We start from the raw sequence: 25,978 nt of genomic DNA on the forward strand, positions 1-25,978 counted from the left end.
CCTCCTCCCATCACAGCCTTTTGGGAGGGAACCAGTTCAGGTTCTGTTCTCTCAAAAAGCCCGGTTGATACGGATGCAAACACACCAGGAGCGAGATGAAGCATCAGCAGTTAACTGTAACTGACCAGCTGAATCACCTGGCACTAACATGCGTTCTCTGTGATCAGATTGCAATCAGATAGTGCTTGACCACTTGAAAGTACAGGTTGGAGGATCTACACATTGAGCATGGATTGCAATCTGATCGGCCAAACCGCCTCCGGAGGTGGCCAGGGACGCATTGTGACCACATTGAACACGGGTGTAAATGCAATGCGTCCTCTCAAATCACATACAGCAACATTCACCGCTGTTTTTCTACTGCTCTGCTCTATGGAGCTTGCCTGAACAGATCGCGATCGGATCTCAATGTGGACACTCAGGAGACACATATTAATACCAGCACTATCCGATTGCAATCTGATCACAGAAAACGCATGTTAGTGCTAGGTGTAAATGGCCTCTTAAGTTCCATAGTGCTCTCCCTCAGCTGCTGTTTGCCTTGGCTCAGCTAAGCTGCTATTTAGAGACTCCGCCTCCCTGTTCTTCTCAACCACTGAGACAGAACTGCCTTTCCAGGCTCTAACTCAGTGGTTAGCACTGTTGCCTCACAGCAAGAAGGTCCCAGGTTCGAACCCCGGTCCCTCCCAGGTCCTTTCTGTGTGGAGTTTGCATGTTCTCCGGGTGCTCCGGTTTCCTCCCACCATCAAAGACATGTATGTTAGGGTTAATACTCCTGTCAGTGCTCCTGACAAAGGTACTGGCAAAAGAACTGGAGTTGGTCCCCGGGCGCTGCACTGCGGCTGCCCACTGCTCCTAGTTCTAGGAAGGTTCCTAGTAGAGGATGGGTCAAATGCAGAGGAGGAATTTCCCCAAAGGATAACTTAACTTCTCTGAAGTACTTTTGCATGCTAATGCTAACTCACTCACTCAGAGCTTCTTTAGCTGCCCACTGCTCCTTCTCCAGAGCCTTTTCAGCTACCAACACAGCTTCTGTAGCACTTTCAGCTGCCCACTGCTCCTCCTCTAGAGTCTGCTCTACCAAGCCACCCTCAGGTTCTGACCGCTGCTGCACCTCCATCTCTTCTGCAATAGAGACAGTCCGCATGTCTGGGAACGCCCACAAAATGTTAAACGGCTGGCGCGCGAGTGGGGTAAAACCGCCCATATATCTCATGGGCTGACTCACCAAAAGACGGTGCTGCGGCTCTAAACTACAGGTTTGGGGGTTCTAGAGCAGAACACAAGACGTCTGCTCAGATGTGCGTTTACTGCGGTGGTTAAATCCCCGATCGTGTCTGCCTGGGCTGGGCTATCAGCTAAATTCTAACTTTGCTGAATGGATAGAACGGGGGAATTTACCCCACCCTGACCCCGCCCCCCAGCCAGGCTGAGCCAGCTTAAACCCAGCGTCTATGACGAGACGTGGCCTCAACCTATAACCACTGCACCATCAGCTACCTCAGACACACGTGATTCTGTCCCTGCTGGCCTAGGACTCACATTCCCAGCCGCCTCAGGCCGTATTCACTATCACTCAGTTCTCTCATTCCTGACCTCTGACTCCAGCTCCATTGTTCTCTGGGCACAGGTAACCATAGCAAAGAGCTCTGGTTTCTCCTCTTCATACTCTCTGAGTAATGCTGAGTCCACTGACTGCAGACATCGTGTCTCCCATAAGCAGGTCAATTAACTCTAACAGGGATACCTGTAATACAGTATGTACTGTATGTGGGCTCTGAGCACCTCAGTTATGCACACAAAGACAAACGCCTTGAGTCAACATCAAATTGATACTGAATGCAAGTTAAAAATTCAAGCATGTGAATTCATAACTACAGTAATCTGTGGTCGCCACCGACCATGATCATATTCCATCATCGATGTCCATTGGACATTGATGATAGAATATTGGTCGGTGGCGACCATCATAAATTGCTGTACTATAATAAACTGCCCCTTAGGGCCACAGACCCCGTTTGATGAGATGATCGTCTCTCAAACACGGAATCAAATATTTTTTATTATCCATTTTATTTTTTTATTAATTTCGCCATTTTAGGGGCGTGGCCATCTGGCCTTCGCGTTGCAATCGTTTTTTTAGGGCACAAGGCCACATGCCAGGGCACAATGGCCATTGCTCTATTGACATCGTGAAGAGTGATTTTTCTGAAATGTGTGTTAAAATGAGCTAATGACACATCCTTTGCATAGGGCAGGCTAGGCTATATTAAACTGAGACCACTGATGCTTTTAAAGCAGCTGACAGTAGCAGGCTGGTAGGAGGGCACTGCCAAGGTGACCGTAGAGATCTCAGGGCATCACGGCCAGAGGGAGGGGCAACAGAGGCCATGGCCTCCATGTAATTCCCACCCTGGTTAAAGGAGAATTCAGTTTTTGTTTTTCAACCTGGAGCCTATTTTCACATTTTTATGTAGAACTAAAATGTAAACAGAAATCTTTGAAATTGGTGCATTATTGACAAAGATCACTTCAGTTGGCAGCCACTTTTCCCACATGGCTGAGATTTCACATGGTCCAGGTTGAAAAATACCGGACTTCTCCTTTAACTTCTTAAATGAATGAGGCTGAAGTTTGTATGGAGAACGCCCGGACCTGCCTCCAGGACCCCTGGTGGCCCGCCGACCCCACGGTGAGAACCGCTGCAATAGAATGTCACTTTTCATTGTGGTCATGTCTTGTCTCTAGAGTACTGATGCTTTGTTGTGTATACCATTCACTTATCTAGGCCACCAGCAGGTCACTTTTCAAATCTGGGAGCAAGATCAAATGTTCTAAGAATTTGATATGGCAACTGCAGTTTGTGATGTGTGGGAAAATAGTGAAACCCACATTTAAATCTTTTAAAGATACTCACAAAAAATTTATTTCAAAGTAATTATTAGGAGTCCATGTGAAATGCGGGTTAGGGTTAACCATAATACTGCTATAACCAATTTGGAAACATACACGACCATTAATTTCAGGACACTCCTTTCTTCCTACTTCCTGTGGATCCTAACTGGATGTCACTTGTCCCATCTATTCTAATTTACACATTTGAACAATAGTCACAACTGTAGGCGACCAAATGAACAGTCTGGGAATACATCTAAAGACAGCAGTGGATCTTTAATATTCTCTCAGGTTCAACACAAAACAAATCACAAATATCCACACAAATCAGCTTGTGAAGTCAGTAATACGCTCCCAGTGGCTGAAATACAGTGCAAATCAAAGGTTATCAAAATAGGAAGACAAGGAAGCAGATGTCAAAAAATTGGTAACGATTTATTTTAAATCACAAAATGTTACAAAATGGACAGAGAAATGAAGCAGTGTACAGTAATGAAAATGCTTTAGAAATAAAAACTAAACAAAATCTGCACTAAAACCCAACACTCGTTATTTACACTTTTCCAAATCTTTCGGCGCGCTTCATTTTCTTTGCCTGTAGAAAAAGTAGGGGGGAAAAAACAATACGTTGTTGTCTTTCTCGCACCTTTTACATGATATAATTACCGTAAAATATGAATGAAAAACCCATACATTCTCTCTGGCCACTTGTTTAGTTGATCAAATATACCCAACCACTCCTCTGGACCAATCGGATAGCGGAACAATAATGAAAACGTGAAAAGAGAGGAACAATATTTACCTCGACGTCACCCGTGGCGACTGCACCCGTCTGCGCTCCAAACCTCTCCTTCCTTTTCTTCAGCTTTTCATCCGTTTCAACCTGGAAAACATGGTGGTGCCAATAAAGTCACTCAAAACCTCTTTCATCAAAATACAGAAAACTTGTCTTCAAAAAACTGTCAAGCCATGAGAGGATTTCCAACATCGATCGATCAACCACGTTTTCCCAGCTTTCAGCATTCTCACCTTTTGCGAAATGGATGAAACGTTCATGCCGAATCGCTCCGCTCTTTTCTTCAGCTGATCGATGTCCACCTTTTGTGGGACACAGCAAAGACATTTCAATAAATATCGTCTCAAATTAACGACATAAGGAAAGGAAATGCATGAGATAAATATTTGGAAGACTTACAGCAGCTTTGCTGTTGGCAACGAGACCTGTGGGGGAGACAAAGATGAACAAAGTGGACGGGTGAGAAAGAGGAGGGACCAATATAACACCATCAGAACATCACTTTGTTCTTCATTCATCAGCACCACAGTCAGCTGACTTATTGGTGTATTAAAAATGGCAACTAGCACACAAACCAGCTCAGTAACACAAAGACCGAAATGAAGTGTTTAGTGAAGACGGGATGGATTGACAGACCTGGAGAGGGACCGGAAGTGTTGTCGGGCAAGCCAAATCTGGAGAGAAGGAGCATAGTCATTTCAACGTGAACGTCGTGCACATTTGCTTAATACTCTTCAACAGAACAGTGAGGAATGACGATCTGACCTTGCAGCACGTACGGCCTTCTTGCTCTCAGCTGTTGCAGGCAAGTTGAAGCGCTCAGCTCTCTTCTGTAGCCTCTGATGACAGAAGGTACAGTTTTTAAAGTACGTAAGTTGCACAGACGGCAGCTGAAGGTGCAGGTGCAGAGGCATGGGTTGCACTAGTGAATATCTCCTATGTTTCAGATACTATTATGTGCTCTTGGATATCTCACTTATGTGGAGACCAAAATTCCAGATGAAAGAAACTTGTCTGATTTACATTTGTAATTTAATGTCCACATCCCTGAAAACTCTAGGCAGTAGGGGTGGGGGGGGGGAATCGATACACCATAGTATCACGATATTTTGCCTGACGATATTGTATCGATATTTGGACGCCAAGTATCGATATAAAAAAATAATAATTGCAGGCCATGCCATGCCAGGCCACCGGGCATCTGCCCGATGTTGCAGTCCGCGCCTGCAGTGGCGTATTGAGTTCAGAGAAGCTTAATAATGTAGCCTACATGTGGGGCAAAAACAAAACAACACTGCATGTTTTACTTCCGGTGGGGCCAAGGAAAAGGTAGGAAAAGGAGTTAGACAATATATCGCAATATTCAATATATCGCAATACTAGCATATCGCAATACTATCGTATCGTGACTCAACTATCGTTTTAGTATCGTATCGTGGGCATCTGGTGATTCCCACCCCTACTAGGCAGGGGTTTGATCTTACCGCTGTGACTTAAGTCATAAAATGTTTGTGAGGAAAACTGTATTGCTTGAGAAGATAATAGCTTTATGCATTATGTCATACATACTTCAGTGGCAGTTGTTGGAGCAGAAATCTTCACCAACTTCTTGTCACCAGTTCTGGGGGGGAAAAGGAAATTAGATGATCTAAGCTAGGATCCACTTTTTTAAATGATGCAACTTATAGATTTGTTCTCCATGAATATTTAAAAGGAAATGAGTACATCGCCAAAGAAAACAAATGTGTATGAATTATGCTACGTTTCATACGTATCACGTGTTGCTTTGCTATATTTTATGTCCTGCGGAGCCTCCTGGCCTAAGAGTTTCACACGAGTGTACTCGTGCAACCGGAGTGACAATAAACATCTTGAAAATTGAATTAAAAAATGAATCAAAATCTTCCAGCAAGTTATGAACATCCACCAGCAGAACTACATCCAGAGTAAAAAGCGAGATGTTCTGGTAGAGAAACTCACAGATCACCCTCAGCAGATTCAGGATCCTTGTCGATCTTTGCGTCGGTGGCACTCTCGACTTTAGCAAAGTCCTAAAGTCAAATGGAGAAACATCAACGACTATTCCACTTCACAAAATGGTCACATGAGGTTTGCGAAGGGGCGTAGAGTATAGTGAAATGTTTTCACATCAGTTTCAGAGTTCTGCATGTTCATCCAACGTCAAATTCACTTTACCTCTGTATCCTCTGCCAAAACGTCATCAATGTTCACATCCACATCTTCCTCTGTTATTTTGCACATGTTGAAGAGAGAGAAAGAGAGGGAGATTCATTTAAAATAAGGAACGTAAAAAAGACACACTGGCCCCTTTTACACGTCCAAGATAACATGCATCTCCGATCTGGATTCTGTCTTGAGTTGATGTGTTTCCTGTACCCCTGATTTTAAAATGTCTCTAACGGTAAATGTAGAAAAATGTATACATTCCCCAGAAAAACAGTAAATGATCTGTACTTTGCTGCGATATCTATACATTTCCCAAGAGAGGTAAATCTGTACATTTCCAGGGAAATATAGATTATTTGCCTTTCACACAGGAGGGCTGGGTTTGTGTCCTGCATGTGAACACGCCATGTCTGACGTTTTTTTGGGCTTGCTTTTTAATCCACATTTTTCGGTCTACTGGGAAATGTACAAATGTCGTTTTTCTACATTCCCCGTAGGGCATTCACAGACTAGTCGACTAGTCGACTAGTAAAACCACTAGTCGACACTGTGCTTAGTAGTCGACTAGTCGTTTTAGCAAAAAAAAAAAAAAATTTTTTTTTTTTTATCTTTAAGAAAGAACATACATGGACTATCATATCCCATATCCCCCACAAAGAACATCAAAACACAACAAAACAAAACAAGAAAACTGCATAAGATACACAATAATCCAAGAACAAACAAGACTATTGGACAAACAACCAAACAAAAACAATGCATTCAAAGTAAATACATAGATCTTGCCCTGTTGGCAGCTAGGAAATGCATAGCTTTAAATTGGAAACCATCCAATCCCCCAGCTGTAGTTCACTGGTGGAATGAACTCTCAAGCTACCATACGTTGGATAACATTTACTACAAGAGCAAAGGCAGATTCTTAGACATCCCCAAAATATGGCAACCACATACAGAGTTTGACTTTAAGAACTTTTTACCCCAGTGTCATTAGGCTTATCAGGATAGGAGCTGAATGCATTGTTTTTGTTTGTCCAATAGTCTTGTTTGTTCTTGGATTATTGTGTATCTTATGCAGTTTTCTTGTTTTGTTTTGTTGTGTTTTGATGTTCTTTGTGGGGGATATGGGATATGATAGTCCATGTATTGTATGTCGTGTAAATACCTCATGTTCTTTCTTAAAGATTAAAAAAAAAAAAAAAAAAAAAATTTTTATTAAAAATAAATTAAAAACGACTAGTCGACTAGTCGACTACCTTTAGGGACGACTAGTCGACTAGTAAAATTCACTAGTCGTGAATGCCCTAATTCCCCGTAACGTCTACACTACAGACACTAAAATCACATTTACATTCCCCGTAACGTCTACACTACAGACACTAAAATCACATTTACATTCCCCGTAACGTCTACACTATAGACACTAAAATCACATTTACATTCCCCGTAACGTCTACACTATAGACACTAAAATCACATTTACATTCCCCGTAACGTCTACACTACAGACACTCAAATCAGATTTCATTTCCTCTGTAAAATGCAGATTGCTGTGAGCGTATGTCTCTGAGTTCTTTCAACTTGACAGTATCTCGTGCCACTTGTTCCTGATCCACGAGTGTTCTGAGAATCCATTTTTGAGAAGCACGTTACTGTCCAAACTGCCTGTAACCGGTTTTGATTGATTGTATTTCCATTCTCACTGTTGTTGGACTGAATTCCAGTCAATGTGGCCAAATGCTGGCTGGCTGGATCCATTTCCAGAGTTGATTTATGTGAGAAGTCGAGACGCATGTGCAAGGCATTTAGACTTTGCTCAAATCAAATGCATCTCTTATCACTTCTGAAGATAGTTTGGGTGAGCCAACCTTCAAAGTGTCATGGTGCATTTACTTTAACTATTTGATTACACTCCACTCACCACCAACAGCACATGTTAATGTTGGTGTTTTGTCTACTTTGTGGTTTATTCAGCCTCACCGTGCTCCTCCAGATAGGTCTGCAGCCGGGCAATGAGCTCCCCTTTGTTTCCCTTGGTCTCCAGGCCCCGCGCCTCAGACTCCTGCCTCAGCTCAGCAAGCTGGAACAGCAAAAGTGATGGTTAGGATCCTGATCACGACGCGGTAACAAACAACATACTTATATTCACTTGCACTCATCGGTTTTTTGTGTGCATTCTGGGAGTCAAGTTAGCCCCTTACGTTCCCCTCACCCATCGGCTTTGGCTTTTTTTTTAACTCGTTTCCCAACATCGTATCGCAATTGGATCGGGGAAACAACACAGTTACACCCCCCCCCCCCCCACACACACACACACACACACACACACACACACACACACACACACACACACACACACACACACACAGCAGAGCACAGATGGTAACGTTGTGTGACCGAGTCCCAGAGCCAAAGGCGATGCGTGATGGAAACGTAGCGTTCATGAGGCTAGGAGTCAGTCAAACCCTCCACCAGGAAGGAATGCTACATCTGCGTGCATATAACCAAATGAAAGGACTAACTAGACAGCTTTCCTGGCATGCAACTGTCCGTTTAGACCGCAACTTAACGCATTTACAGTTGCCTATTCCATAAGGACTATTCAACTAGCTAACTACGCTAACGCTAGCTCAGCTGATTGAGCAGCGCGTGAACACACACACGCCGGCCTTCCGACCCGGCACAGTAGCTAAATGCACATTTTGTCTTTACGCCGTTCAGTCGCGTCGCACCGCGGTCTCGGAAACAGCAACTAACAAAAACCAGAAGCCATTCTTTACACGCGAGTTGACCTAATCTTAGTAGTAAAATCCATATTTCTAACATTACCAACCTTCAGCTTCTGGAGCTCTATTACTTCAGCCATCTTTCTTTGTTGTCGAACTCGGAATAACTTCCTCCTACTTCTGAGTGAGACCTTCCGCTGTCACTCGTTTCCCCACAGCACCGCCAACTGGCCGGGCGTGCAATCTACCGATGGATTTGAATGTGCTTGCCTTGGGCTACATGTTCTTCATCATCATCATCATCATCATTGGGACACTTTGAGATAAATATTCGTTTATTTTCTGCTTATTTATCACAACATCAGTTCCACATGATGCATAAACGCATGCATAAAAATTAATTCCAATTAACGGAAAAGCAGAGAAAAGGTGTAACTGACAGTATTTCTTAACGAGTATTGAGATTGTTTTTTTGTGACATAAAAAACATGTTTTTCAACATTCTCGATTGGATTTTAATTTCCACATCATGGTGCTAAAGCGATGAGGCGTTAGTGGAGTTACAGGGTTCCCCAGCTAACCTAGCATGAGAAAAGAAACGGATTTGACTTGGATTTGTTTTGAATACTGCCATTGTTGAAAAGAGCTTTAAACAGTGTCACAGTTTGGCACATATAGGCATAATATATATATTATAGCCCAAAAAAAACTCCAACAAAGTGACTTTATACTTCTGTAGGACAAAGCTGGATGAATTTAGCGCTTTAAGTGCTTCGATAATCCCCATTAATGTTGCATTCCTCCCATTTTTCCTCTGTAAGCACAGTCTGTCTTAGTATTATGTGACCTATTGTTCTAGACGTGACACAGAAAATGACCCGCGGCTCCCCGCCCCACACATTTACATTGCAGGTATTACAGCAGATCCCATATTGACGTCGCAGGCGTACAAAATGTTCAACCCATTTAACCTATTAGGAATATCATTGTTTAACGTCTTCCGTGCTGTAAATTGGATGACAGATAATCATCGGTTGAAAGTAGCAACGTGAATTTTCAGTGTAAATCCCCAAATAATTAGGGCTAATTGGAGAGGCAGTCCAAAATGGGTCATGTGATTTAAAAAGAGATTTAGACGGCTATTCGTATAAGCACATGCTTTCACATTGCGAGTGGTGACCCACTAACGTTGCTAGATTCCACATTTCTAATCTGTCCAGTTTCAAAATGTCAAGAATTGGGCCTCCATATGACTGCTCACCGTGGATTATGGCACAAGGGATAGTATTGATTGACATCATATCTGTGTATTGATAAATGAGTCAAACTGATAACACTGTAAACTTCATCATCTAAATATTCTATTGATCCTCGGTACAGTTCATTTCAGTCATTATATACTTTGGGGATATCATAACATGTAACACTAGTTTCACTTTTGAAATGTTCAATGCACTCACAGAAGCCTTGCAAATATGCCCACGCAACAGCACAGAGGCCTTGGAAAAATGGCCATGTTGCCATGTGAGTAGAGTAGACTGATTATGATTACATAAGGCTAATGAAAAAGTATACAGCCATGCAGTGCGCTGTACTAGATCTATTGAGTACAATTTGAGCAGGTGAGGAAAAGAAAATGATAAATCATGTCTCCTTCAACATTGCAGTAGCAGGCTTGTTTGAAAATGTTGAAATCATACACCCTCTAGTACAGTCAGGTTCTCAAATTTCCTCAGGTCAAGGAACCCTAAACGGACACAAATTAACATTTTTGCTTTGAGATGTTTCATTACAGAAAGTGTATGAAACCCATGACAAAAACAACAAGAGACAATGTATCCCCCTTTTTGCTGGGGAGCCCCTGGAACTCCCTCAACGACCCGTGGGGTCCCCCAGACCCCACTTTGAGAACCACTGCTCTAGTAACCTTGTGACTCAAGATTCAAGATTCAAGATTTCAAGATTCAAGATTTTTATTGTCACTCCATGGTACAAGTATCACGTGTGAAATTCTTGTGCTGTGGACTCCGTTTACGACATAGTACAAATAGGCAACAAGCAATGAGCAATAGGCAATAAGGAATAGGCATCAATAAGCAATACTAAGCAGCAATAGGCAATAAGGCAGAACCCGATCTGTAGCCAAAAATATGGACGTTAGCATTTCTTGATGTGATTATGTGGTGCTTGCCTTGCACTGCACTACTGTATCAGACCTATATAATCCCTGGCATGTACAGTACTACGACTGTAACGTTTCAACACACAACCAGTAGACCCCAGGTGCCCCTAAGTCTCTCCCTTCTGGTCTTATGGGACGAGGTGGGCTTCCTGTGGGAGAGGGGGGGGGGGGGGGGGTTCCTCCTCCTGCCACTCTGTCTGAGCTCAGACATCTGACCAGTTTATAAGGCCAGTTTGCTTTGTCCCGCTGCTCAGACAAGAAGGGATATTTCATCATTCTGACCATGCGGACGTCTCTTGTACTGTTGGTGCTGCTGGCAGTAGCTTCATACGCTGGGGCAAGTAAGTACAGATGATACAATGTTTCAATTGAAATTCAATTATTTCAATTATAAATTAAATTTCTCTGTTTAAAATAATGGAAGGACCCACGTGGAGTATTGAATTCTTCTGGTGGCTTGGTACTGACATGGAGCTGTAGTTTCAGGGCATGGCTCAAGTTCAAACACCTTGAGATATTTTCTAATTATTGCTAGCGAAGATAATAAAAAGTAATTGTGAATGACCGTTTATACTTTTAGTAAGGGTTTTAACAAACATTCTTATCAAGCTTTATGAAATTCTGAAATTCTAACGATGACTCTTACATCATGAGGTAGTTAATATGAACTTTAGCACCAGGACATAAGTGGACTAAAAAGCATGGCAGAGAAAAGCCCTCCATCGTTATTAATGATGCTGTTGCTTTATTATAACATTTAAACAGGACGTTCATGGGACCCCCCTCTGTGCATTTTAATGCACAATCATAAAAAGCTGCATTTACACAAATATTTGCAAAGAAGGAAAATGCAAACCTCTAGCAGTTTCATAAGTATTTAGTCTAGAGCTCTGACTGTCAATCAGTCTGAGGGGCTACCTTTGAGACTTGCTTGGAGTAAGGATTCTGCCTTTGAAAGGTCAAAAGGTGCTCTAAAGACTAAGACACAGTGGCTTCAAATTAGGACATCATTTTGATTTAATTGGCCATGATTTTTTTCTCTTATAAATGGAAGTAAATCCAGTATTATAAACAGCTGCTGCATTTCATCACTTCCAACCGAGAAACACTTGTCTTCGTCTAAATAATCTGTGTCTAGTTCAAGATCTGTTTAAGTTTCAAATAATTCCTGTGACATTTGCACTCAACCAAGCATGAATGCCAAGAATGTTCCCTTTGTAGGGCAAAGTATTAATCTGTGTCATGTGATGTATAACTTCGCCTTATGAGTGTGGATAGAAAAAAACACATGAAAGACACTCAAGTTAAAGATATTCTTAGCACAGTTGAAGTCAGTTTATCTACAATTTTGGCTTTTTAGAGAGTCATTTTGCCACCTGACTCAACAACATCTTATAGAAGTTATTCATCCTGATTTTATAATTGATCACTTACTTACACCGTACCAACGGTTGAAGCCAAACCATTGAATGGGTATGATTATTCTGGAGGCTAATAATCCAGAATTAATTTTAATTAATCGAATTTAGTTATAGCTTAGTTCTGCTAGAGTTTTGAGAGGGAATATTAGTCTTCTTAATCTGTGACCAAATCACATACATAGCTACATGCATGCTTATACACACACTCTCTCTCTCTCTCTCTCTCTCTCTCTCTCTCTCACTCGCGCACACACATACTCTCTCTCTCTCTCTCTCTCTCACTCGCGCACACACATACTCTCTCTCTCTCTCTCTCTCTCTCTCTCTCTCTCTCTCTCTCTCTCTCACTCGCGCACACACATACTCTCTCTCTCTCTCTCTCTCTCTCTCTCTCTCTCTCTCTCTCTCTCTCTCACACACACACACACACACACACACACACACACACACACACACACACACACACACATGCTCGCTCTCTCAGCTGACCGTCACATGAGAGGGATTGGAGGGACCAGAGAATTATGTTGCTTATCAAACAACACCTACAGCGACAATGCCATCTTTCGGTCACTAGTGGGCACCTTCGGTCACATTCACCTTTTGTCACATGAGGTAGTCTGTGAAAAGCCTATTCTTTCAAAAGTGCAGAAGGTCAAAGTGCTCAAAGATTCAGAAATATCCTGCATATTTCTTACTAATAGGACAACATTTATGGAGTATGCAAGTTCTATTTTTCAAATATATTATGCTTCTTCTGATATTCCAGAGCCCAAAAACCGCTTCACTCGATATCCATCATGGAATACTAAGATGTACCCAATCTGGAAAGATGGAGACCCACGCTACAGAGACTCCTGGAAAGGTTCGCATGTTGCCAATATTGTCGGCATGAATTACTTTTATTTGCCTGTATTGTCAATGTCCTGCATAAATCAAAAAGTTATATCAGTCATATGTCTCTCTTGCCATGTCTGACTTCAGCTTTAACACTTTCTTATGCATTTTCCATGGTCATATTTCGACGACATGCTGCACTTCATCATAAACGTTCTCGAGCTGTTTGTCATGTCATGTATCCATGGATGGATGTCTTCCTGTCTGCTTCCATACAGGTGGAAAAGTGACATTCAATGTGGGCAATGATGCTCCAACTCTGACTGGAGCCAAGGTGACCTTCACCATCGACCTGGAGTTCCCACACAACCAAAAGCTGCAGCCCAATGGAGAGGTGGTTTGGGCTGAGGACTGCATAGTCAACGGTAAGACACCATACCTACCACGCACACACGCACACACTCTACCATGATAGTTGATGTGACTTTTTTCCCCTTTCTAATCAGGCCTCAAAGCGACATATTTCATGTTTAACACTTTTTATTGACTTATTTGTGGCAGAGTCTCTAACAATCACAATGCTCTTTCTCTCGCTGCAGGAACGAAGCACCGTGAGTCTGAGGCGGTCTACCCAGCAGCACAGAGCACAGAGTGGGGAGATGTTTTCCCTGATGGGACTCCCTTCCAGAAGGACAAGGAGCCCAGCTATGTGTTTGTGTGGAAGACCTGGGGTAAAGTGGAGCCTTCCTCTCACATCACAGTCCAAACAGCTTCTCAAATCTAAATCATGTTGATTTCACATCACAGTCCAAACAGCTTCTCAAATCTAAATCATGTTGATTTCACATCACAGTCCAATCAGCTTCTCAAATCTAAATCATGTTGATTTCGACAGTCCAAACAGCTTCTCAAATCTAAATCATGTTGATTTCACATCACAGTCCAATCAGCTTCTCAAATCTAAATCATGTTGATTTCAACAGTCCAAACAGCTTCTCAAATCTAAATCATGTTGATTTCACATCACAGTCCAAACAGCTTCTCAAATCTAAATCATGTTGATTTCACATCACAGTCCAATCAGCTTCTCAAATCTAAATCATGTTGATTTCTACAGTCCAATCAGCTTCTCAAATCTAAATCATGTTGATTTCTACAGTCCAAACAGCTTCTCAAATCTAAATCATGTTGATTTCTACAGTCCAAACAGCTTCTCAAATCTAAATCATGTTGATTTCTACAGTCCAAACAGCTTCTCAAATCTAAATCATGTTGATTTCTACAGTCCAAACAGCTTCTCAAATCTAAATCATGTTGATTTCTACAGTCCAAACAGCTTCTCAAATCTAAATCATGTTGATTTCACATCACAGTCCAATCAGCTTCTCAAATCTAAATCATGTTGATTTCTACAGTCCAATCAGCTTCTCAAATCTAAATCATGTTGATTTCTACTAACAGTCCAAACAGCTTCTCAAATCTAAATCATGTTGATTTCTACAGTCCAAACAGCTTCTCAAATCTAAATCATGTTGATTTCAACAGTCCAAACAGCTTCTCAAATCTAAATCATGTTGATTTCTACTAACAGTCCAAACAGCTTCTCAAATCTAAATCATGTTGATTTCAGTCCAAACAGCTTCTCAAATCTAAATCATGTTGATTTCACATTACAGTCCAAACAGCTTCTCAAATCTAAATCATGTTGATTTCACATCACAGTCCAAACAGCTTCTCAAATCTAAATCATGTTGATTTCTACAGTCCAAACAGCTTCTCAAATCTAAATCATGTTGATTTCTACAGTCCAAACAGCTTCTCAAATCTAAATCATGTTGATTTCACATCACAGTCCAAACAGCTTCTCAAATCTAAATCATGTTGATTTCTACTAACAGTCCAAACAGCTTCTCAAATCTAAATCATGTTGATTTCAGTCCAAACAGCTTCTCAAATCTAAATCATGTTGATTTCACATTACAGTCCAAACAGCTTCTCAAATCTAAATCATGTTGATTTCAGTCCAAACAGCTTCTCAAATTTAAATCATGTTGATTTCTGTGGGTCAGGGAGTTTCTTGATCACATGACATGACCTGAAATATGACCCAGTATGGCTTATGTATGTAAGAGCCTTAAATAATGGTCATGTGATCAGACCCTCTCTCTTGACTAGACATAAAAGTGTTTCCCTCAACATGTGACACTTGGCTGGGTGGGAACAGCATGATAGAAAAACACTCCATTTAAAACACACAGTAATGATTTATTTTCGGTAGTTAGCAGCTCCTTCAAAAACACACAAAGAAGATAAGATTTAATTGCGTGTTTTACACCCTGATTTTATGTAGCTGTGGCCAGGGAGAAACCTCCATTATATCAGAGATAATACTGACTAACCAATACACAATATAGTATAATATATAATATAATACACAATATTTCATGAAGGCCAATGTACTTGTAGACTGTTATCTGTCCAACCCTAGTATACGATGCATATACCAGGATGAAAGGTGAGGAGCCAGAGTTTGTTGTTGGCACATTAGTGATCGTCCATATTAGTCAATCCGAACTTCATCACAGTCACGTCTTCAAAGTCCACTTCACTGGCTGATGATTGATGAACTTGTGCAGGTCAGTACTGGCAGGTGTCAGACGGCCCCTCCTCCTCCCTCACCATCGCTACCGACGACATCCCGCTGGGCTCCTACAACATGGACATCGTCATCTACCACTACCGCAGCAAGCAAAAGTTCATTCCTCTGGGATACGCCTCCACTCAGTTCTCCATCACAGGTTCACATCTCACATTTATACTTTCATGCATTTACATGCTGTAAGCTTCCAGGTCCAGTTGTCTGTTTGTCCACCGTCATTTGTTCAGTCGAGACTCATCTTGTGTCTGAGAGGGTGATTGTCCATCTGTGTCCCCCTCAGATCAGATCCCCTTCGCCGTCTCCCTGGACCAAGTGGACGACATCGTAGCGGGGGACATGCACTTCATCCAGAACCGAGCCATCGCCTTCACCATCACGCTGCACGACCCCAGCGAGTACCTCGGCAACGCCGACGTCACCTTCAACTGGGACTTTGGCGACGCGAGCGGAGCCCTCATATCCAGGGAGCTGACCGTCACCCACACCTACGTCAACGCCGGCTCCTACAAGCCCAAGGTGGTCATCCAGGCCGTCATCCCCGATAAGGCCTGTGACCCGCCGGTGGACACGCCCACCCAGGCCCCTGGCCCACCTGCCCTTGTGGGCACCACAGGTAATGCACAGGTGACAAACTGTATAAGAGGAGCTTATTGAAGCGTTGATATGCACTGACAGGCTATGAATACACCACACACACACACACACACACCGCACTCCTGACGAACGGAAACAGCTTTTTTCAATTCTGTCCTGGCCGTTGCTCCACCCCCTCTGCCGATCTGGGGGGAGCCGTAGACTAGCACGTGCTTCCTCCGATACATGTGCAGCCAGCCGCTTCTTTTTTCACCTCAGAGTGAGGAGCTTCACCGGCAGGACGTAGTGCGTGGGAGGATCACACTATTCCCCCCCCCAGTTCTACTCCCCCTCAACAGGCGCCCCGACCGAGCAGAGGTGGCGCTAGTGCAATGACCGGAACTCATACCCCACTGGCTTCCCACCCGCAGACACGGCCAATTGTGTCTATATAGGAGTGTCTGACCAAAACCCGGAAGTACCGCTGCTGGGAATTGAACCCGGGTCTCCACCGTGCTTTGACCTCTAGTCTAGTCCACTACCCAGATGCCCCCCTGAAACATTAACAACATACTTCACACAACTTTACTTTTACTTTTACTTTAGTGTCATTTAGCAGACGCTTTTATCCAAAGCGACGTACAACAGATTAATACATCACACAATAAAACATAGCAGAATAATGGAAATAGATTAAAACAGACAATACGTGATCATGATAAAAAATATGCATAGATAAAAGATGATCAGGAGTGCAGATTATTACAGTGTATAAAACAATTCAGGGGTCAAAGAGATGCAGTAGAGGGAGAGCTAGGAAAGTGGATAGTACCGTAAATAGATGAGTTTTTAGTTTTCTTTTAAATATGGGCAGAGATGTGGCCGTTCTAGCTGCAGGGGGGAGCTCATTCCACCATGTCGGTTCGAGATCTGAAAAAAGTCTCGACAACCTTACCTGTCTGCAGTGAGAGCTGCTGCACTGCTGCTGTCCACGCAGGCAGCCGGTGTGAACGTGAACGTGGGTCCATCAGACACGGAGGAGGACAACACAGAGGAGGAGACCTCCTCCACCACTCAGCCTGCCCAGGAACCTCCCTCCTCCTCCTCCGTCCACTCCGACATGCCAGCAGACTCGGCCACAGCAGCAGCCTCCATGACGCCCGAGGCTCTGAGCGACGGGACGGTAGCCAGGCTTGTTACAGGTAAGCTGAAAGCAAAATAAATGTGGTCAGTTGCACATATTTAGGGCAGCAGGGGGCATCTCACTGCCAGTCTTTGAGCAAGACACCGACAGAACCTCAGTAACACTTTATGTCGGAGGCTAGGAGCCGTTCATGTCATTTTCTGTTTCTTAGTTTTAGCCTATATCAAGTTTTCCACTGGGTGGCAGCAGTGTGGGCAGGTGAGCTGGTGAAGTCTATATTGCACAGCTGTCACAGGTTTGCCATCATGCTTGGGCCATGCGGAGATCACATGGTTTTTAACGCTTATCAGGTTTTGCAATAGATTCAGGTTAAGCTCGATAGTTAATTTTTTAATAATTTTGCTGCCTGTAAACATAATTAAATTTGAACCTCTCACCCAAACTGTAAACATCGCCTGGACATCAGTGTTTTGAAGCGCGTCAGAAACACCTCTCCTCCACCCAGCTGAGTGATGAAGTGTTGGACCCAGCATAGTCACTACACTTTATTATTCGGGTTATTCGGTTGATCATGTCATTTTCAATGCACAAACATCTAGAACAGTGTCACCTTTGCATGGAAAGTGACTTTATCAACCGAATGACACTTAATGACAACATTCATAACGTCTATTTCATGATCATGTCAATTGCCATGTCATATTTATGTGTTCATATTTAAAGTGTTTTATGTCAGCTTTAATTCACCCCCCTTCATATAAAGTGTTAGGCTGACCTCCTAGAGCTGACCCTCAGAGCAGAATGATCTGAATTCCTCAAATGCAAATCAGATGTAAATAAATGTTGGAGGAAGCTCGCTGTGACACAATTGGGGCATGTGGCCTTCAAGGTGAACGATAGCTCTGTTGTGCTTTGAGTTCTATTGTGGTTTCATTCTGAATTGCTTTGGCGGTGGAGTCTGCTATGAGTATTGATCTTACAGTATTGATCCCCTACTACTGTTTCTCCTCACAAGGTGCGAAGGGGACAGCGCCACCGACAGGCCAAGCTGCAGTGGTGATAGTTGCTAAGCGGGATGCGGACGATGAGCCCTCAGACGATGACTGTGTGATATATCGCTATGGCTCCTTCTGCACTGGCATCGAAGTGGTTGGTGAGTCGCTATGACTTAAATCCCACGTTCATCATGATTAGAAACTCTCCATTGGGTAACGCCGGCTGTTGATATTGTTTTCAATGACGATCCTCTTCTGTTTCATGTATTTGTCTTCAGGGGGCATTGAGAAAGTTGACATCGTGCAAATGGACAACGCTGTGACGACAACACTCGAAGCTGAGAGAAATGTGTTTGATCTCACTGTCACCTGCCAGGGAAGGTGAGTGCTCCCGTACGACACCATCAGTATATCGCGATGCTTAACGCCAGTGATTCTCAACCGTTTTCATATTAAGGACCCCTGATTTAGTCCAGGCAGAGCCACAGACCCCCATTTGATGAGATTTTGTCTCTCGGACCCAAATCTGAGAATATATTTATTGACAGATTTTATTTGGTTCAGAATTGCACGACTATTTATTCACCTTATGGAGAAGAGGCAGTCTGGCTTGAGAGATTAACAGGAAGTGTAAACGCAATCGGAGGTTCTGATTGTGTTTACACTTCCTCATAAACCTAGTCTGACTCATAATGTGAGTCAAACTAGGTTTTGACCAGGTGAGTCAGACTAGTAAAACAGCCGAACAGGAAGTCGTGACACAATGGGTCAAGTGGGCGGGGCTACATAAGGTGAATATTGTGGGTAGAGACACAACAGTGAAACCAGGGCCGGTTCCAGAACAAGATGACTAGGGATGCATCCTAGATAGGAAGGGGTGCACATGCACGGGCCGACCCGTGAAAAATTTGACATGTTATTTTACTAAAAATAATGCATTTTACCATAATTTCAAGTAGAATGATACCAGCCAAGCAAGAATATTTCAAGTGTTTCAAGTGCTTTACTGAAATATTTGGACCATATAATGATAATACAATTATCTCAACCTTGAAAGGTTACATGTAGGTGCCAAAAAGCCATAAATTCACATCAAATAACAAAGAAAAACAACAATTATTATTCAAGTTTAAACAGTAAGTGTGCAGCTGCAGCATTTATTTAAATATATTTATTTATTTATTTTACCACTCTTTTCAACTGAGAATGCAGACAATTAAAATAAGGGTGCAATGCGTGCTTTTGCACCCCTGTAAAACCGGGCCTGAGTGAAACCATTCTCTTAATTGTCTAAACATCTTGTAGATGAAATAATGGTGACGTTGAACAATTTGTCAGTTTGCTGGAGGAACCTCATGGAACTCCCTCGAGGACCCCTGGTGGTCCCCGGACCTCATGTTGAGATGCTTTGAGCCACATCTACAAAAAGGACTGTGAGCCATGTTGAATTCATGTGAAAATGAAACGCACTGTATTACCTGTCTTCCTCCTCCAGCCTTCCCAAAGAGGTGTGCAGTGTGATTCTGGATGCAGAGTGCTTGAGGCCCATCCACACCGTGTGCAACATGGTGGAGCCGTCTCCAGAGTGCCAGCTGGTGCTGCGTCACTTCTTCAACGACTCCGGGGTCTACTGCATCAACGTGTCCGTGGCCAACGACGTCAGCTTAGCTGCTACCAGCGCCAAAGTCACCGTCAGCATGGGTACGCCACTTCACTCGCCGTACGAGACGTTTGCACAAATGTGCATGTTTGGTAAGACGATGGATCTCTATCTCGATTGACAGCATAATAATCGTTGGGTCTATTCTTGTTTCAGGCTCTCGTCTGTCTTCATCCGGAACTATAGCCATGGTGGTGTTGGGGGTCCTGTTAGTTGCTCTGGCAGTAGGAACAGTGGTATATTCTTACAAGTAAGAACTGACTCGTCTTATGCTATTATAATGATCCAGGAAGTAATCAAGTTGGCATACATCTTAGCTTATTCCTTATTTACTCACCTCAGGCTCAGACACATGCGAAAGAAACGACGAGGATGTTTCCGTTCTCTCTCACCAGGCGCTTCAAGTCCTATCGTCCCCTGAAGGAGGACGTAGCGTCTGGAGGCGCGCAGGTGAGCCAGGCTCACACCTGCTCTGGAACGGAGGCGATCTGGAACCTTCTGAGTCGACGGGGGGCGGTGGACCACTGCCCGCTGCTGCAGGACAGGCTGGTGTGACTGACCAACAGACCAACACAACACTGCCAACCTCATACACAACCAAGCTAGCCTACATCTGACTTACATTATAGTCACCTGGAATGTCTTCTCTCTTTCTTTTTTACATTTTTATACATATTTTGTAAAACAAAACGTCATGAAAGTGTCTGATTTGGCTTCTCCTAAATTTTCAATCAAGTATTGATCCCGTGAATTATATTTTAAACCTGACATGATTCTTTTTGTACCTGCTTGAAGTAAGTTTGGTCGTAACAGTGTTTGTTTGAATTTGGGCAAAACTGAATTTGAGTGTTTCTTTTTCCAATAAACTTTGCTCAAAATGGGTCTGTAGTGTTGTCTTATTGCAAGTAATTCATTATTAGGTTTCCAACGCCCGTTAATACACTAATTAATGAAACCGCTACACTTGTGTGAGGGATTGTCTAACTGTGCGAGACTCCAACCTTCCTCCAACTAATCTGTTGATTTGGGACCCATTCATTCAGAGTCCATAAGCCTCTGAAAAACAAAATTACATAAACACAAGTATCTCCCCCCAGATCAGTGAATCTGCTATTAAATAATTGTATTACATAATTAAAGAAATACAGAAATCCACCAAATGCCAATTAAGATCAATCTTTATTAGGTATCAGTTACCAGAAGAGCATGCAGCATTCATGACATTTGTCATTATTTTCAATACTCCTCTCCTTCCTCCTCTCCCTCACCCTCGATGGAGTCGACTCCCACCTCCTCATAATCCTTCTCCAGAGCTGCCATGTCCTCTCTGGCCTCAGAGAACTCTCCCTCCTCCATACCCTCACCCACATACCAGTGCACAAAGGCACGCTTAGCGTACATCAGATCAAACTTGTGGTCAAGACGAGCCCAGGCCTCCGCAATAGCGGTGGTGTTGCTCAGCATGCACACGGCCCTCTGGACTTTGGCCAGGTCTCCACCAGGCACTACAGTGGGGGGCTGGTAGTTGATGCCAACCTTGAAACCAGTTGGGCACCAGTCTACAAACTGGATGGTACGCTTTGTTTTGATGCTGGCAATGGCAGCATTGACATCTTTGGGCACCACATCACCACGGTACAGAAGGCAGCAAGCCATGTATTTGCCGTGGCGAGGGTCGCATTTCACCATCTGATTGGCCGGCTCGAAGCAGGAGTTGGTGATCTCAGACACTGAGAGCTGCTCATGGTAAGCCTTCTCCGCAGAGATAACGGGGGCGTAGGTGGCCAGGGGGAAATGGATACGAGGATATGGCACCAAGTTGGTCTGGAACTCTGTCAGATCAACATTGAGGGCACCATCGAAACGAAGGGAAGCAGTGATGGACGACACTATCTGGCTAATAAGCCTGTTGAGATTGGTGTAGCTAGGCCGTTCAATATCGAGGTTCCTACGGCAGATATCATAGATGGCCTCATTATCTACCATGAAGGCACAGTCAGAGTGCTCTAGGGTGGTGTGGGTGGTCAGGATGGCGTTGTAGGGCTCCACCACAGCGGTGGACACCTGGGGAGCCGGGTAGATGGAGAACTCCAGCTTGGACTTCTTGCCGAAGTCCACAGACAGACGCTCCATCAGCAGGGAGGTGAAACCAGAGCCGGTGCCACCTCCAAAGCTGTGGAACACCAGGAAGCCCTGAAGCCCAGTGCATTGGTCAGACTGAGGAGAGAGAGAGGAGAGAACATGTGACCAATACAGTCAAATGATTTACATTGACATTCTGAACCTACATTGGGATTAACCTCCTCCTTAAGTTACCCACCAGTTTGCGGATCCTGTCCAGCACCAGGTCAATGATCTCTTTGCCGATGGTGTAGTGTCCGCGGGCGTAGTTGTTGGCAGCATCCTCCTTGCCAGTGATCAGCTGCTCAGGGTGGAACAGCTGACGGTAGATCCCAGAGCGCACCTCATCTGGAAAGAGAGAGAGATGGATCCACAAGTTATTTGGGGGTTTTGATGGAGTTAAATGAAGAAGCAATAACAGTATCTATATTTATGAGAGTTTACCGATGACGGTGGGCTCCAGGTCCACAAAGACAGCCCTGGGGACGTGCTTTCCAGCTCCAGTCTCACTGAAGAAGGTGTTATAAGAATCGTCTCCTCCTCCGATGGTCTTGTCACTGGGCATCTGTCCGTCCGGCTGGATGCCATGCTCCAGACAGTAGAGCTCCCAGCAGGCGTTGCCTATCTGGACACCAGCCTGACCAACATGGATGGAGATACACTCACGCTGGAAAGAGAAGAGAGACATTTTGAAAAACGTGTTTCATCATTTCACAATCATAAAAATATCAAATCAGGTTTACAGAAATGATAATCCAACAAAGACTTCTAAATTCAGAGTTATGGTGGATCAGTAGCACGTTGCATCACTCTTTTTTCCTTTTCTTTTTAACTGCTGATAGCATTAAATGCACATCTTCACATCTACTGTAGCCTATAAAAAAGAGAGGTAGCTGTCCGTTATGGTTGCAGGGAGTTCCTCAGGTGTTGAAGGCAGCAAAAAGGGAAGACATCCGAGGCACTCTGAGTGATATTAAAAATCCTTTCTTCTACAGGGATATATATACCAACGCGTCTCGACTCAAAGAGTCTTCATCAGGGTAATGAAAGCAATCACATACAGGTGCACCTATATGTGCACCTTGAGGAACTCCCTGCAACCATATTGAACACCTCTTTTTGTTTATCTTGTATCTATATATGCACCATCCTGGAAGAGCACCTGATTTTTACTCTGCTAACTTATATTGATGTCTTGACCCAATGCAGCACTCCCATCTTTATCTCTACAGGCTACTGTATAAATTGGATTATTCAATTGCTCCCCCTATGTGAGATGGGCTGGTACTGCAGCCAGAGGCACCACCCTCCACTGGGATCTGCAGGGGACAAATGTCTGACAGCAGCAAATGCCGGTCTCGCTTCTCGTCTACGTCTTTCCTCCAGTCTTTTGGTCCCCCTGTCCTTTACTTTACCCTCCTCTCTCTCTGTCTCTCTCTGTCTCTCTCTAGCATCATGGACACACATGCCGTCCATTCATATTATTATTCTCATGCTGCGGGCCCGGCCGTCCCCTGCACACGCGTGGTGCACGTCAACATTCTAGAACAGTCACGCCCGGATGACTTGATGCAGAATCTGTTGGTAAAGCAATGAAATGAATCGAACTGTGCTGCCTATCACGCTTAATTACTTTGTAGAATGAGACGGGCCTAACGGACGAGCGGAGCAGTTGAGGTGAAAGTCAATTAAGCGAAAGCGCGTTTGTTTAATTAGGCTATTTGTCTTCTTCAATCAAAGCAGAAGTCGCGTTACACCCTTTAAAGCGGTCTACTTTGCCTTTTAATATGGATATAGGCTTCAAAATAAATAATCGATGCTGTGTGAATTAAAATAATGGACAGTTGGAATCTGTTATCAACATCCCGACCCCACCCAGGCTGCATCTCAAGACAGGGGTGTCTGATGTCTGGTGGTGTGTCTGATTTTCGGCTATTCCCACTTTAACACAGTCGATATGAGAATATCTGATTGCATCTGTTATTACCTTGAAGAATACTGTTGTTGTTAATGTAGGCTAGCTATGTTGTCGTGGCCTGGCTGTCACTATACACCAGCCTGAAAGCTGCGTCAGTGCATTGTTCTATTTGCTAAACACACAATGCAAATCACTTCGTGCCACTGCAGCCTATAATCTGTGCACCAACAAATCCGATCTATATGCTGTTTCACTTTGAAAGATTTTAAAAAGGAGGAGGGGGGGAACAAGATGAAATATATAGAGATGAATCAGAATCATAGAGACTACAGCCTACAGAGATGGAAAACATAAACTTGTTTCCGACACATACGGCTGGAAAAAAACAACTCCTCCACTTACCATGTTCTCTCCAGAGGTTCAAACAGCAAGGGAGAGAGAAAAAAATACGAAGAAAGATCCTTTTTAATAGGCTATTTTGTGTGTGTTTCGTTGCGTGTTCTACCCAACGGGGTCGATGCAACAACTGCTGAATGGGAGGGCGGTGCTAGCAGATTTATACATGCAGCTCAGCCAGGGCAGGGGATTCTCTCCAGGGTGGGGGGGAGTGGGGAGGGGGAGGGGGAGAGGGAGGGGGGGGTTGTGGAGGAGGGGGGAGGCAGGGAGGGAGGAGGGAGGGGGGGGGGAGAGAGAGGGGGAGGGGGGTTGTGGAGGAGGGGGGAGGGGTGCTGTTACTACATAGCCCATGCGTTCATCAATGAAGAAAATGACACCTGCTAAAGCTGCTACTCCAATGTTATCTATTGCCTGTGCACCTGTTATAGATGACAGGAGGGTTAGTATATTCATATTTTGGGAAAATATGATTATGTGAGTTCTTGCATATATTTTTTAATGCCGTGTGACATTTTTCTTGTTTTATTTTTGCATTTCTGAATTTCATATTATGCATTTTCTTTATTTCAATTATAAGCAATGACAATAAAATCTGTGCAGAAAAAGAGAGCTGCATTGGTTTGATCCCCTCCCCCTCCCTTTTGTCTCCACCCCCACCCCCACCCACAGAGACAATAAGATCATTAGTTAATGTGCATAGACTTAGGGTTCACAGTGTAGATACAGGCATATACAAAGAGACGTGAGCAGGCAGCTAACAAATAACCCAACCTTTTTTAAATCAAAATATCCACACATTTTAGGTAATTCTCATTCATTCCTGCAAGAGACAGCTCAAGCAAAGCTGCTGCATAATGCGAGGCAATGAGCAAACAAAGATTACAAGGTTATAGATGGAAAAAATCATTAAGAAATGGCCCAGTGGCCATATCAAGTTGCAGATGACCAGTGTATATGATGTATGCTATGCACATTCTATAGCCCCCCCCCCCCATTCAACAAACTGCCCCCCCCCCCATTCAAAAAAAAAAAGAAAAAGAAATTTTTTTTCCGTTTTTCTGTTTTAAAGTTTAACATGGAATCTGGCTCTCATTAGGCATTGATTAACTGAATGCTATTGCTAACTGTTACTTTGAACATCCATTTGCAATGATTCTGGCTGGATATTAACTATTGTAAATTTGTCACAATGAATGCAATTTGTGCACAATGTGTAAATACACTTAATATTAATTGTTTAGGCCTAATTATTTGTAAAGTCACAACACATTAGAGATGTGTGTAGTTCTTCACAGATTTAGCCTCTTCATTTTGCTCTCAAATGCACCAGGTTGACGAATTTTACTTTAAAATGTACAAAATCTTCTTCCGGGGGAGAATCCCCCCGGACCCCCCTTGGGTAGCTTGGCCCCCCCAAGCTAGGGGCAGGCCCCCTCTGTAACTTGGGTCTGGAGCCGGGCCTGCCAGCTCT

The 25,978-nt window shown here is 43.5% G+C and overlaps 3 protein-coding genes across 3 annotated transcripts; 1 reads left to right on the plus strand and 2 right to left on the minus strand.

Annotated features, from left to right (window-relative positions):
• Positions 1-3,311: 3,311 nt before the first annotated feature.
• Positions 3,312-8,757, minus strand: LOC310794361 (SAP domain-containing ribonucleoprotein-like). The gene is made up of 11 exons (XM_083656352.1): positions 8,709-8,757; positions 7,856-7,955; positions 5,888-5,937; positions 5,672-5,742; positions 5,261-5,312; positions 4,457-4,530; positions 4,328-4,365; positions 4,091-4,116; positions 3,925-3,993; positions 3,698-3,778; positions 3,312-3,490 (listed from the first exon to the last, which is right to left on the minus strand). The coding sequence occupies exons 1-11, from the start codon at positions 8,739-8,741 to the stop codon at positions 3,449-3,451; spliced, it is 636 nt and encodes a 211-aa protein (XP_083512478.1). The 5' UTR covers positions 8,742-8,757; the 3' UTR covers positions 3,312-3,448.
• A 2,309-nt stretch (positions 8,758-11,066) lies between these two features.
• pmelb (premelanosome protein b) lies at positions 11,067-20,627 on the plus strand (the record flags this gene model as incomplete). Its single annotated transcript, XM_083656486.1, has 12 exons — positions 11,067-11,124; positions 12,974-13,069; positions 13,320-13,466; positions 13,641-13,777; positions 15,683-15,839; positions 15,981-16,313; positions 17,239-17,475; positions 18,433-18,570; positions 18,691-18,793; positions 19,908-20,113; positions 20,229-20,322; positions 20,468-20,627. 12 exons carry the CDS (start codon positions 11,067-11,069, stop codon positions 20,625-20,627), a joined length of 1,866 nt encoding a protein of 621 aa, XP_083512612.1.
• Positions 20,628-21,308: 681 nt separating this feature from the next.
• LOC310794678 (tubulin alpha chain-like) lies at positions 21,309-24,594 on the minus strand (the record flags this gene model as incomplete). Its single annotated transcript, XM_083656678.1, has 4 exons — positions 24,514-24,594; positions 22,638-22,860; positions 22,393-22,541; positions 21,309-22,289 (listed from the first exon to the last, which is right to left on the minus strand). Exons 1-4 carry the CDS (start codon positions 24,514-24,516, stop codon positions 21,309-21,311), a joined length of 1,356 nt encoding a protein of 451 aa, XP_083512804.1. The 5' UTR covers positions 24,517-24,594.
• Positions 24,595-25,978: the final 1,384 nt, after the last annotated feature.

The sequence above is a fragment of the Poromitra crassiceps genome, assembly GCF_964638095.1.
Source record: "Poromitra crassiceps genome assembly, chromosome: 20".
NCBI lineage: Eukaryota > Metazoa > Chordata > Actinopteri > Beryciformes > Melamphaidae > Poromitra > Poromitra crassiceps.

Coding starts and splice junctions, on each gene's coding strand:
- LOC310794361 (XM_083656352.1), bottom strand. CDS start 8,741: ATGGCTGAAGTAATAGAGCTCCAGAAGCTGAAG. Junction 4,531..5,260: donor CTCCAACAACTGCCACTGAA/GTATGTATGACA, acceptor TTCTGTCATCAG/AGGCTACAGAAGAGAGCTGA. Junction 4,366..4,456: donor AAGGCCGTACGTGCTGCAAG/GTCAGATCGTCA, acceptor CCTTCTCTCCAG/ATTTGGCTTGCCCGACAACA.